This window comes from Mustela erminea, chromosome 9 (genome assembly GCF_009829155.1).
Source record: "Mustela erminea isolate mMusErm1 chromosome 9, mMusErm1.Pri, whole genome shotgun sequence".
Classification (NCBI taxonomy): domain Eukaryota; kingdom Metazoa; phylum Chordata; class Mammalia; order Carnivora; family Mustelidae; genus Mustela; species Mustela erminea.
The window spans coordinates 104,808,022-104,822,370 of record NC_045622.1 but is presented as its reverse complement, the minus strand read 5'-3'; the positions used below and the strand labels follow the sequence as shown (position 1 = coordinate 104,822,370).

General features: G+C 42.3%; 1 protein-coding gene across 1 annotated transcript; it reads right to left on the bottom strand.

Annotated features, from left to right (window-relative positions):
- Positions 1-9,890: 9,890 nt before the first annotated feature.
- On the bottom strand, positions 9,891-13,619 carry LOC116599696 (secretoglobin family 1D member-like). Its single transcript, XM_032359682.1, has 3 exons — positions 13,531-13,619; positions 11,215-11,405; positions 9,891-10,015 (listed from the first exon to the last, which is right to left on the bottom strand). Exons 1-3 carry the CDS (start codon positions 13,583-13,585, stop codon positions 9,989-9,991), a joined length of 273 nt encoding a protein of 90 aa, XP_032215573.1. The 5' UTR covers positions 13,586-13,619; the 3' UTR covers positions 9,891-9,988.
- Positions 13,620-14,349: the final 730 nt, after the last annotated feature.

Sequence of the window (14,349 nt, the reverse complement as noted above, 5' to 3'; positions counted from 1 at the left end):
GGAGAGAGAAAGTATGCGGTAATTTGGCCTGTCCTCAGGCTCATGGAAGACCTAAGATATACTCACACCATAGTATTGGTCATTGAGGCCTTGCCATACTTCATAAAATAATAACAATCAGTGACATCCATCTTTTGTTGTTGTTGTTGAAAATTTAATTTTATTTTTTAAATTTAATTTTATTTTTTCAGTGTTCCAAGATTCATTGTTTATGCACCACACCCAGTGCTCCATGCAATACGTGCCCTCCATTATACCCACCACCAGGCTCAACCCAACCCCCCAACCCCCCTCCCTTCCAAAACCCTCAGTTTGTTTCTCAGAGTCCATAGTCTCTCATGCTTTGTCTCCCTCTCTGATTTCCTCCAATTCACTTTTCCTTTCCTTCTCCTAATGTCCTCCATGTTATTCCTTATGCTCCACAAGTAAATGAAACCATATGATAATTGTATTTCTCTGCTTGACTTATTTCACTCAGCATAATCTCCTCCTGTCCCGTCCATGTTGATACAAAAGTTGTATTCATCCTTTCTGATGGAGGCATAATATTCCATTGTATATATGAAACATATCTTCTTTATCTGTTCATCTGTTGGAGGGTATCTTGGCTCATTCCACAAAGATACAGATGTTGTGAAAAGAAGGGCCATCTGTACCCCCAATGTTCATAGCAGCAATGGCTACAGTCGCCAAACTGTGGAGAGCCATCTTTTGTCAGCGATTCATACATTGGCACAAAAGCCTTTGAAGAATTTTCTTTGAAATTTAGATGATCTTTAAATGTTTCTAAATTTTAAGCTACTGATATGGATCAACTTCACAGTATTTGAGAAGATGTCCCACATGTTTTTTCCACTCATTCTATAAAATATTTTCTGCCCCTCACCTGCAGGACTGTTGGGATGTTAACCTCAGGTGTGTTCTTTGGAAATGAACCTCTTCCTCATTAAGATCATGCCAAAGTCTAGAACTTGGGAAAGGAGGGACTTCCCAGGCTGGCAACATTAGGAAAGGCGCTGGCCTTGGAGACATCTGGAAGGCAGTGAAATGTTGGTTGTTCACAGTATCTAGGTCATTCCCAGACCAGGCTCACTGGTCAAGCCTGCTATGGAGATTTCAAGGCTGCACCTCTTTGTACCTGGGAATAGTCCTGGGATTGTAATAAGACCTCAGGGCCAGGTGGGACACAAGCAGATGCTGTGTTCATGGCATTGCCAGTGATTAATTTTATAAAATTGAGAAATTTCTTATGATAAACCTTGAAGGAGAACTAGGACCATCAGAAACCACTGGAAACGTGCTTCATCTTCACATTCTCTGAAAGATCTAGAGAAGGTCAAGTTCACATCTGAGGTAAAAGTTCTGTGTTTGGAAGAGTTTTATTGAGATATAATTTACAGAGGACTTCTCCGTCAAACACATTCCACATCCTGTTGGCTTATTAATCTTCTCTAAACTCAGCAGCTATGAGTGTTTACCTGTTCTCAAAATTCAATAAAACATGAATGGCAAACAATAATACAGCACTCCTTGACGCAAGGCCCTAGAGGAACCTCCTTTAATCTTGACAACAACAGGGACATCTGGGTGGCTCAGTGGTTAAAGTCTCTGCCTTAGGCTCAGGTCGTGATCTTGGGGTCCTGGGATTGAGTCCCACATCAGGCTCTCTGTTCAATAGGAAGCCTGCTTCCCCCTCTCCCTGCCTGCCTCTCTGCCTACTTGTAATCGTTCTCTCTGTCAAATAAATAAATAAAATCTTTTTTTTTTAATCTTGACAACAACAACCCAATGTGAAGGATAATTATGAGGTTTATTGACCCAAAGGCCAACTTAAGAGTGTGGAAGAGGTCACCCAATGGATGGGCTGCCAGGAGAGCAGCATAAACCAGATTCTTCAGAGAAAACTGAGGTGTGTGTCATCCTCCTGGTGGTTGTAAACACCCTGCAGCTTCCCAGATGTAATCTGAAGCCAGCCCAGGTACACAGACAGAAGGAAGAGACCAAGAAAAGGTAGTGCAGTCCAGGTTGGTATGTGGCAGGTTTAACAGCAAGGGAACTTATAAACAAGGGTTTTCTTGGGTAGTCACAAGGTGGGTAGACTGCTACACCCACATGCCAGAAACAGAATGTATATAGAGAGAACTTAGAGAGGCTTTAGTTATTTACCCAGTTCAGATGGTCTCAACACGACATCATTATCTCAGAGCATTGTGTTGGGGGCAGCTTCTGGGGGTGGATCAGGCCAGGGGAACCTACATTCCAAGGACAGGGAATGTGGGTGACGAGGCTCCAACTACCTGGGTCCAGATCATGGGTCACCTGGATGTCATATCCTCTACCCCAGCACCACTCCCATGATGTGGTGAATTATTTCTCCCCAGCTGCAGACATTAGGACAAGAGAAGTCAAATAGGTTGACCAATGGCCCATGCTTATGTGTGGTAGCCAGGGTAATTCTGGCTAAGAAACCTCTTTCAACACCATTTACCTTCTCAGTTTGACCCTCACAGACTTTCACCTTATGGCTCAAAAGGATTCTTTTGATCTCAACTCACACAACTGCCCTAGGCGAACTCCAGGTTGATTTCTGTGTACCCCCCAGGGTTCTGCCAAGGCCTTTGCTCCCTGTGGATTCCCCTCACCACTGTCTTTGCCTCAGTCCTACTGTATTGAAACTCCTTATTCCTTCCAGTGTCATATCGAAGACAGCCCTCTTCTTGTGCCTTTCCCTGACTTCAAATCTCTAGGGATATCCCTTGCCAAGACTCCTGGCCTTTCTGTGTGCAGCTCTCTCCTGACATCTCTAGGATCCTGATCCTATGGTCCTTCCTCCCTGTTATGCTCCTACAGGGTACCGCCTGTGCATTCTGATCTTTGTGTGATTGCAAAGATACAATAGGTGTTTAATTAATTGCTGTGTAACTGTTTTTTTAGAACAGATTTTGAATTTATACAGAGACTTAACTGATTATATTATGTTTTACATTAGCTCTATTAAGAGAAGTGCATTTAAATTAGAATCTTTACTGAGGTCAGAGCTCAAACCCCACACTAAAACCAGTCACCAGCCTGTCATTGTGGTGTTAATACCACCTTGCTTATGTTCCTGGATGAGGACTTTGGTGTCACAATAGGGAGCTGGTGCATGAGGCAGGAGAAAGTGCGAGCCCAGGCCATTCATTGACTGGGCCACCTCAGTCTTCCTGGTCCCCAGAAGTAACCATTACCTTGACCCAATGTAACTTTGATCCAATCTATCCCGGATGCATCTGATAATTTGGGGCCACAAGCCGGATTTGGAAGCCAAGCCAGGACCAGGTGTTGCCTCCAATGAGTTTTCCTTGGCTCATTCACCAAAACTGTAAACATTATACAACATGACATTACCAAGAAATGAATGGTTCATTAAATATCTATATCATTATCTTCTTTTTTTTTTTTTGAATATTTTAAATACAATTTATTAAATCTATTTTTGGTTTTTCTAAACAAAAGAAAATAAACAGAAGGAACACATGAGAGACTATGGACTCTGAAAAATTATCTTCTTTTTTTAAAAGATCTTATTTATTTATTTGACAGAGAGAGAGAGAAAGAGAGAGATCACAAGAGGCAGGCAGAGAGAGTGAGGGAAGCAGGCTCCCCACTGAGCAGGGAGCCCGATGTGGGGCTCAGTCCCAGGACCCTGAGATCACGACCTGAGCTGAAGGCAGAGGCTTTAACCATTGAGCCACCCAGGTGCTCCATATACCATTATCTTCTATATTGAGTTAGTAATTTCCCCTCTACTCCATGCCCACCTTTTCTTGCTAATGATAAGCATGCACAGTTGTTTGTTTGTTAGTTTATGTTATGTTAGTCACCATACCATACCCCATTAGGTTTTTAAAAAGATTTTATTTATTTATTTGACAGAGAGAGAGAGACAGTGAGAGAGGGAACACAAGCAAGGGAAGGGGGAGAGGGAGAAGTAGGCTTCCTGTGGAACAGAGAACCTGATATGGATCGATCCCAGGATGCTAGGATCACGACCTGAGCCGAAGGCAGACAAGTAACAACTGAACCACCCAGGCGCCCCATACACCATTAGTTTTTGACAGTTGTGAAGCTATGGTTCTCAGGCACATTACAAGGTATATGTGGAAGAACTGATATAATGTATTTGCACTGTGAGAATAGGGATTTTCTATTGAAGCAGACTGACTCTTTCCTTCCACCCATCCCTGTCGACACTTGTCAATGTCTGGAGATATTTGGGTGTGCCCCAGGGTATGTGGTGTGCTATTGGCATCAAGGGGGTAGAGACTTGGATGCGTCTAAACAACCTGCGATGCTCAGGACATCTACTCAAAAAAGACTTTTTCAACTACAAATGTCAATAAAGCCTTAGGTGAGAAACTCAGTGCTAGAGAGACACCTAAAAGCTTTGGCCCTTGTGGTGAAAGATCAGCAGTGCTAGATAGCCTCCCCACTAGACAATGGGTGGAGCCCCAGTACAGATAGATGCCAGCAGGAGTTGGGCTTCTGTGTCACTTGAAATAGGAAAGAGAAAAATAAAATAAAATTGGAAGTCTAAAGAATCATGGGGAAAAAACCCTCCACAAATTCTATATATTCAATTGGAGATCTAAGAAAAGAATAGTTGCAACTCTACAAATAGAAAAGTGACCACTTTCTGCAAGGTAGGAGGTGCAGAGATGTGAATGCAAGAGGACAAATGGGAAGATAGACTGCAGGGGGAGGGAAGCTCAGTAAGACAGTTACCTGGAAAGTGATAGACCAAAGAAGAGCAAAACCAGAACTTTCAGAAGTCTGCTTTGGTGAGGGACATCACTGCTTGAAAAGTGATCATGTGGCAAAGCTGGGTAGAACCCTAGGTGGGCACAATGTGGTCTCAGGATCCGCAAGGTTACAGGAAGACTGGGGGTATATGAATGCAGTTGACTTCCCAGGCATCAGAGCAGGGAAGCCAGCTGCAACCTGCAAGCCCAGGAATGAGCTTTCAGCTCAGGGTTGCCATATGTTGTGAACCATAGTGCAGTGAGGTGACTGTTCTCCAAGCAGGAACCCAGTAAATGGCAGAAGAAGTGCGAACCTCCTTCTCTCACCCAAGAGGAGCTGCATGGGTGTGCAACCCAGGAGTTTGAAGGGTTTGAAGACTTTAATTGGGGTTGCATGTCTGAGATAGAAATGGTGGGTCACAGGCTCAATGAGCATGGAGTTTGGACGGAGACCAGGGGGACAGGAGTGATTGACTGCTTTTCCCTGAGGGCACACTGAGGAGTGGGGCCCCAGTCTTTGGCTCTGGGGCTAGAGATTGGGAGGCTGCCATTTTCATTCTCATTCTCATCTTCTAAAGCAGCTTGGAAAGCCTCCAGGGAACAAAATCCACATACTTGTGGAGCATAAGGAATAACACAGAGGACATTGGGAGGAGAGGAGAAGTGAGTTGGGGGAAATGCGGGGGGGAGATGAACCATGAGAGACTGTGGACTCTGAAAATCAAACTGAGGGTTTTGGAGGGGAGGGGAGTAGGGGGTTGGGTGAGCCTGGTGGTGGGTATTAAGGGAGGCACGTATTGCATGGAGCGCTGGGTTTGGTGCATAAACAATGAATCTTGGAACACTGAAAAAATAAAATAAAATTTTAAAAAAAGAAAAATTACAGATAGTCCAGTTTTGGATAAAAGTTTGAATTTATACAGACCTATACCCCTGGGGCAAATAATACATTATATGTTAATAAAAATACTTAATAAAAAAAGAAAGTGTGAATTTTCAAAATCCATTTTCAAATATGGAACTGAAATAACTGTAGTTTAATAAAAATTTATCCTAAATCCTAAAAAAAAAAAAAAAAGTGCCACATATAGCAATCTGGAGCAGCTTACTTAGCCTGGTCCCCTGCAAGGTCATTGCAATTCCACCTGAGGCAAAGATACTTGAAAACCAGGGCAAAAGGCCTCTCACCCACAAGATCAGCAAAAACATTTGGCTAAGACCAAGTTTACCTATCACACAGAGCTGCAATCTCTAGTGCTATGGGAAAATATTATATAGAATTTGTGGGGGTTTTCCCATGATTCTTTAGACTTTCAATTTTAATTTTCTTCTCTTTCCTATTTCAACCAATTTATGAAAGAAATTTCAACCAATTTCTTTAATTTTCATTTTTACAGTTACATTCTATCCTTTCATTGTATTTGATTTTATTTTTGTATATATATATATATTATATTTAATACATATATAGTTTTTCTTTCTTTACAATTTGGAATGCAGTTTATTCTAACAAAGAAATCAAATACATAGAGGAAGAGAGGAAAAAATAAAACAAGACAAAACCAGAGAGGGAGACAAACCATAAGAGACTCTTGATTATAGGAAATAAACTGAGGGTTGCTATTGGGGGGGGGAAGGCCCTGGGGTATGGGGAAACTGGATGATGGAAATTAAGGAGGGGACGAGATGTCATGATCATGGAATATTATATAAGATTATATATTATATAAGATGATGAATCACTGACCTCTACCTGTGGAACTAATAATACATTGTATGTTAATTAATTGAATTTAAATAAAACAAAATGAAAATGAAATAAACTGTTCTCTACTGATTCACCCATAAAAACCAGTGTTATATACTGAGTTGACTGGTTTCCATGCCTTATCATTCCTCTTTCCTCATCTACTCCCTTTTTTTTAAGTAAATCATATCCTCCCATATCTTCTGAGGAACAGCTCATTGGAGATAAAACACTCGAAGATTTGTACTCTCAAAATGTCCATTTATATTCATGCTTAAATGATATTTGACTTCATAAAGAAGTCCATTCATATACACTCAGAGTTCAAAACCTCTGAATTTTTAGTCTAACTCTTGTATCTTCCAGTCTTGTGTTGAACTGATTTTTATTCCTCATCTTTGGATACGACCTAGTGTTTCCTCCTAAAACAATCACTTTTCTTGTTCAAAAGAATCACATAAATGTGTTTTGATGTGAGGAGCGAGTGATATATAAAATTCTGGTTTCTTCATTTCCAGGAAATTTTCTTATATTATCTCTTTGATAATTTTCTTCCCACCATGATCTGTCTCATTCTGGAATCCTATTAGTTGGGTATCATGGATTGATTGATGTTTTAACATGCTTTTCTTTTCTTTCATATTTGTGCTCTTAATCCTTTCCACTATAGATGCACTACTTTTGTGCCATGATTTTGCTTGGTCTGCCAACTCATAATTATTTTTTCCTAGTGATTAGATTTTTAATTATCCCAGAGCTCTTTGTTTTATTCTGAATGTTTTTAAGCCATGAGGTGATGAAGGGATCTTGGTAATCTGGGCTTTCTGAAGACTCATGAAAGAAAACAGAGGAAAAAGAGCTGCCTGACTCCAAAAACTTGGACTAGCGGCAAAAAAAAATATGAGTCAGTTAAGAACTTCCTTGTCTTTTTGTCTCTCCTCATTTTAGGCCATAACTCTGTCAGAAACTATGGTTAGTATCCAGGAAAGGAAAATTAGTAGTAAAGGAGAGAAAGAAAGGAGAAGTCTTAAGTTTGAATCAATGTGAGGTTTTGATTATTACAAGCCTGAATATGATATCAGATTGGAGACATTTAGACTTCATATCCTAGGATATGGAGAACCTTTGAAGATTTGCTTGAAATAAGCCATGGGAAAAGCAGAGCTTTGCATTCAGAGTGTTGACCTTGTCCGAGAGAGTAAGATAGATGCAAGGAGAAGCCATTGGAGGATAAGTCCCTGGGCGCACAGAGTCGTGATCTGTGCCCAGAGGAACAAGTAGAGGCCTCAAAGACAAAGTCAAAAGACTCTGCATACATCCTTCCTTCCTAGGTGGTATATGGGATTGTCATTTGAAAATCCCTCATACTCAAAAGACTTGGGAACATATAATCTTATTAGTTCGTGCTTCTGGGAGTGAGATCAGATTCACAGTTCAATAGGAAGGTCACTTTGGCATTGATGAAGAAGATGTATTGCAGGAAGAAAGAGCCCAGGGAAATATGTAGTAGACTTTGACCCAAGCCAGGCAGGATGGGACTGGTGTGAGATGGCTGTGGGGATGACAGGAGGGGAAACTCAGAAGTCAGCCTGTGGGAGCAGAGGTAGCAGAACTCAGTGAATTGCTGGATGTTAGGGGCAAGGTAAATGTAGTAAACTTTGAAAACGCCCCAAAGATACCCACATCTTAATCCCTGCTACTTGCCATGTTCCCCTTCATGGTAAGAAAAAGACTTTGCAGATATGAGATTCTGTAGATCTAGATCTAGATTCTGATATGGGCAGATTATCCTGATTTGGGGGGATTGTCCTCTAAATGCAACCCCATACATTTTATTTGAAGGAGATAGAGGAAGATTGATAAATATAGAAAAGTAAAAGGCAGTGTGATGGGAGAAGGCAGACATCAGAGTGACGGGACACAAGACAAGGCGTGAAGGTTTCCAGCCATCAAGATTGGAAGCAGCCATGAATAGATTCTCACCTCAACCTTTCAGAGGGAGAATGGCCTTCCTGACACAATGATTTCTTCAAAGTGTTACATATTTTGGACCTCTGTCATCTAAACTTTGAAAAAATAATTGGTGTAAGCCACCAAGTATATGGTGGTAGTGTTTTGCAGCAGCCAGTAGAAACTCTTCCAAATTGTCTGCATCAGGTGCCTCATGGGTTGGGGCATTAGCCAAAATGGGAGGCTCATGGAAGTAAGAGTAAGTTACAGGCATGCAGTGTGGAGTTTCTTACTTTTCTCTTGAAATAACAATGGAGGCCTGAATAGAGTTTTCCAGAGGGCACCTGGATGCTCTTTCTGGAGCTCTAAGGAGAATGTGAGGAAGAAAGCATTATCCTGAGGTACTGATGAATGTTCTAGAGGTCAGGGAGCAGGTGCATGTGCAGAGTCAAAACGATTTCACTGAAGGGTGAACCCTAGAGGTTCACTAAATTTGAGAAGTAGGTAGAAAACAAATTACACTGGACAATTCGTAGGATCGAAACCAGAGCGAGGTGTGAGAACCAAGTGTGATGTACAAGAAGCACATCAAAGATTACATAAAACCCATCAAAGGCAAACTTGAAGAACAGAGGCCAGAAAAAGTAAAGCCTTCTATGACAGGGGCCGCAGAACAAATCAAGCACATCCTTGCTGATTTCGAAAATTACCAGTTCTTTATTGGTGAAAATATGAATCCAGATGGCATGATTGCTCTGCTGGCCTACTGTGAGGAGGGTGTGACCCCATATATGATTTTCTTTAAGGATGGTTTAGAAATAGAGAAGTGTTCCTGCATCTGGCCATTACTTCGCATGTGTCACCTCTTGTCATAACTAGCTGCTGCTCTCCATCCCCACAACACTGGGACTTAGACAAATGGGACTGATGTCATCTCGAGCCATTCATTTGTTTTGACCCTGATTTATTTGGAGCGGAGGCATTGTTTTTAAGAAAAAAAAAAAAAACATGTCATGTAGGTTGTCTAAAAATAAAATGCATTTACACTAATAAAAATATGTTGTGATGGGGACAAAACACTAATGATGCTGCTCATGGGAACTACACGACTGCCTAGACAGACTGGCTGTGGGTATCCTTCATATAAAACTATCACAGGAACGTTTTAATGCACATTACCCTGAAACTTTATTTTCACTCATGACCCTGTGAATGGGAAATCTATAAAGTGAAACAGGATGATTCTTGTGCAAATATTTCCTCCTGTGGTCCCTGCTCCTCAGGAGGCTATGGGTAATTGGATATTGGGCTTCCAAAATTTACTATTTGCAATACCCAGTGACTACTTCATGACAAAGAACATCCCAACTCAAGGCCAGAGACTGTGGGATAATAATAAGACAATAAAGAGGTGCAGGGAAACTGATTTATTGAAGCAAGATGTTGAGATCTTTACATTTTCCAGAAGACAGAGATACTGGTAGACAGAGATACTAGGATATTTGATCCGCTATGTACAAGACAACACAATTTTCCCCTGAAACAGATAAGGAAAGAGAGAGAAGGTCAGTCATGCTTCTCCTGGGGATGACGCCTTCACCCAGACTGTCATTTACAAGGAGTTGTCTATGAAGTTTCAACCAACAAAAGGCAAGTAGAATGGGCACAAGATAGCAAACCAGTGAGGATGGTTATACACCTCACACAATGAGGTGACACAATGACAACAATGACACCTGACACAATGACAACCAACAATGCAAGTCAGGCAAAATCCATTTTCATCGTCTGGCAAACAAAGCCTGAGGTGACCCAAGAGTAACACTCAGGTTTCTAATGGAAAGGGGAGAAGCCCAGGATTTTTTTCTTGCCGTGCCAGGGGGGTGGACTCTAATTTTTCACTGCAGTGAGGATACAGGTGTGAGAGACTCGAATAGGGATGGGAGGGGACTTTGGGATGCTGCTTTCAGGAGAGTCCCAGGTTCACTTGTAGAAATTCAACCAGATGGCACATGTCTTCTCAGCACTGAAAATCCAGCCCCCCATGGGCATTTATGACTGAATCTTATGACCTAAAACCAGCAGTGAGTGCAGGGACTGAGAGACACCTTTAAGTAAGTATCTTATTTCTAGACAAAGATGTAATTTAAGTGTTTCACCCTCACATGAGACTACAGGAGGTAAGAGGAAGGAGGGTCGCTGGACAGGAGCATAATAAGAGAGAGAGTTGTAGGCAGGGAGTGGTGAAGTCAACTGAGGTAGGAGGGCTAGATCTTGGCTCAGCAGAAGCTGGCAGAGTGCCCAGGCAGCTGCCCTCCCTGCTGACAGAGGGCTGGGCTCCCTCCTTTCCAGCTGCCTCCCCATTCATTACTCCCAACACCCTCATGGGATTCTGCTGTGATGGTGTCCACTCAGAAGGGGGAACTTGCCCTAGGAAAGCTCCTAGGCAAGAACAAAGCCTCACTTTGGCCCTACAACACCCCTGCTTGGGACCCCAGTTTTTCCCTTCCTCAGGACACTATGGGTAACTTGATGCCTGTGAAGGAGGAACGTATCATGATTCTCTGTGTGTGCTTAATGTAGCTCCCCAGGTATAATGTCATCCACCTGTGGCCACCTTTCACCCTATCAGGAGTGAGCAAGGAAGCTGGGACCTATACCCCCTATGCCCTTGTCAGAACCGCATCCTGACTCCCTTACTGGCTTCTCTACAAGCACAAAGAAGGAATGAATTACCAATGCCTCTCCCAATCTTTTTCTGTTCCCTGCTGAGATCTGATCCGTGCATTTCTTCACTTCCAGATAGTCCTCAATGACTCCTTGAGGTGGGTTAAATTTTCCCTGAATGGTAGTCTTGAAGCTAGCTGCATCTTGAAAGAGGAAGCCCTTCGAAATATTTACAAAGTCTGGACAGACTGTGGCATTGGCTGGAGAAGAAAAAGGAATACAATCAATATAAGGAAAATCACATTTTCTCCTTGGCTCCCTAATGTTATAATTAGACAGGAACCCTAAGGTTTTAGGATCTCATCCCATTATAGTGCCAAGGACAATGACTGGCTGTGGAAGCTGTGGTTTCTTCATTTCACAGAGCAATCAGAGGAGCCAGGACTAGGATATAGGCTTGCTGACCACTGGTTCAGTTTTTTGTTTTTTGGTTTTTTTAAGACTTTTTAAAATTTATTTGACAGACAGAGATCACAAGCATGGCAGAGAGGCAGGCAGAGAGGGGGGGGGGGGAAACAGGCTCCCCGCTGAGCAGAGAGCCTGATGCGGGGCTTGATCCCAGAACCCTGGAATCATGACCTGATTGACAGAGGCTTTAACCCACTGAGCCACCCAGGCACCCCCAGATTTTAATCCTTTTTAAAGCACATCCCCTTTTTAACAAGACTTTCCTGGTTTGCTAAAATTACTTTTTTATATTTCAAACAATTAAGCTTTGCCTGAACACAGTGACACGTTGGTTTTGTCTTGGATATCAAAGAGAGATTTGAGTAATCAATTTTTAAGTGAATAGTAGAGTGAGATCTTTCCAGAATGCAGAGAAGTGGGAGAAGAGAACGAGAAGAGGCAGAAGAGAGAGAAGAGAAGTCGCACTCTTTATGTGCTGGAAGATGACAGTTTGAGACTAAAGAATAAGGTTGTGTCACTGGAGGCAGACATGGTTAAAAAGCTAAACACGCACACACAAACATGATGCCCCAGGTAATCAGTGCAAACACATTTGAAGTTAAAAACTCAGAAAGTTACAACTGGCTCTTTTATTCCTGCAGAATCCCCTGGAGAGGGTGAGAGGCAGGGGCTGGGCTGTCTGGACCCACTGGAACTGTGTGGTGACCTGGAAGGACCAATTTTCCTAGTGCAGATTCTTGTACACTTCAAGTCTTTGTAAACGTGCTGTAGTCTCGAGGTACCCTACCAGTCTTCATCTGACCCCGGATCATATGTCAGACTGGGAGAGGGACATGAGAGATTCAAACCAGAGGAAAATGGGCGAAGGAGGAGGACATTTAGAAAGTCAGATGAGATAGAACAACTGTAGAAAACTAGGGTCAGTAACATGGATAAGAAGACATGCAAAAATATTGTTGAATGAATGACAAGAATTTATCTAGACAAACAAAAATCCTATCCTTATGAATGTACTAATTCTATTACAATTACTCATAGCAATTACAATTACTCACAAATAGATACAGCAAGATACACTCACTAGCAGATGGAGTGAGTGCTGCTTATTCCCAGGGCCACCTTGAAGATTTATTATTAAAAGACTCAGACAAGGGGCATCTGGGTGGCTCAGTGGGTTAAAGCCTCTGCCTTCGGCTCAGGTCATGATCCCAGGGTCCTGGGATCGAGCCCCATGTCGGGCTCTCTGCTCTGCAGGGAGCCTGCTCCCCTTCCTCTCTCTCTGCCTGCCTCTCTGCCTAATTATGATCTCTGTCTGTCAAATAAATAAATAAAATCTTTTAAAAAAGGATTCAGACAACATTGGATCTTTTGGAAGTTAGAACTTCCCCCCAAACTTTCCAGCTGTAACATTTTTCAGACTGAACCCAAGAACTAAAAGCTGTGAACTCAACTGCCACCTGGAAAACTCTGGGAAGGAGAATATCTGGGAACTGCTAGAAGTTGGCTTGATAGCCATAGCTGGCCTCTTGGCACAGCTAATCTCACTCCTTGCTACATGTACTCTTGTGGTATCTGTCAAACCCAAGGATGAGAAAAGACTTGGAGTGATTAAGAATTTTGTTCAAGGTCAAAGCACTGGAGAGTGACAGAAATGATTCACACCTAAATCTTAGGTCCTCTCGCTTCTGAAGCACAGATCACAGATAAGGAGAGAGGCTTCAGTAGAAAAACTCCTAAAATTTGCCTACAATAATTTGTTGTACAACTTCCAGGGTGTTGGGAACTCACAAAATTAGCCCTGGGGTTGGGAGTGAGGGGTGGGAGACTAGATCACAAGGAGAGGAAAAAGAAGAAAGTCACTTCAGTTCACCTACTTCAGAGAAGGGCTGGTCCTATCTGATGAGAAATGCTACTCACCCTCATAGGAGTAAAGAGCCAGAGTGACCAGCAGGACACTCAGGGACAGCCTCATGGTTTATTTTGCTTCGGGTTTTCAGCTTTAGTGAAAGGTGAGCTACTAGGAGCTGAACTCAGGATCCTCCCTTTATATCTAGAAAGCCTCCCTTGTACTGCCCAAATAAACATGTGATCAAGTCATGGGCCTGGCTTCCAGCCCTTCATTCCTCTCTCGGGGCTCGTGCCATCCATTGGCGTCATAGTCCCCAACAGCACGGTCAAAGTTCCTGTTCACAGGCATTGCTGGCACTTTTAGCTCTCCTTTGTAGCAAACACTGAGGTTGTAGTTTTACAATTGTACAGTCAATTAATTTATTGAAGCCCCCTAGTCCTGGACATTAGCTCCTGAACTACAGGGGGTAACCTCTGGTTTTGCTCCTCTTTACTTATCATAGTGCCTGGCACACAGGAAAGGAAAAGCATATATTCTTGGAATAAATGAATGAATATGAAGCAACAAACCACTAAACTTGGCTGGAGTGTATTCGGTATGAAATGATAACCTGTTATGCCAAGTTTCCCTTTGGGCAGGTGAGGGAGAAATACTAATAGCATGGTGACCCCAGTGAGAGAAATGAGTGGTTTTGGGCATCCCAAGAAAAGAAAATGCCAAGGGGGAGGCTACCTACCCAACCACTAGTTTCTTATTCTAAGCTAGTATTGTAAAAAAAAAAAAAAAATATATATATATATATATATATATATATATATATATATATATCTGAAGATATTTCTAATCGAACCAGGTTCTACATGGAGAAAAGGAACTCCTCACTAGTT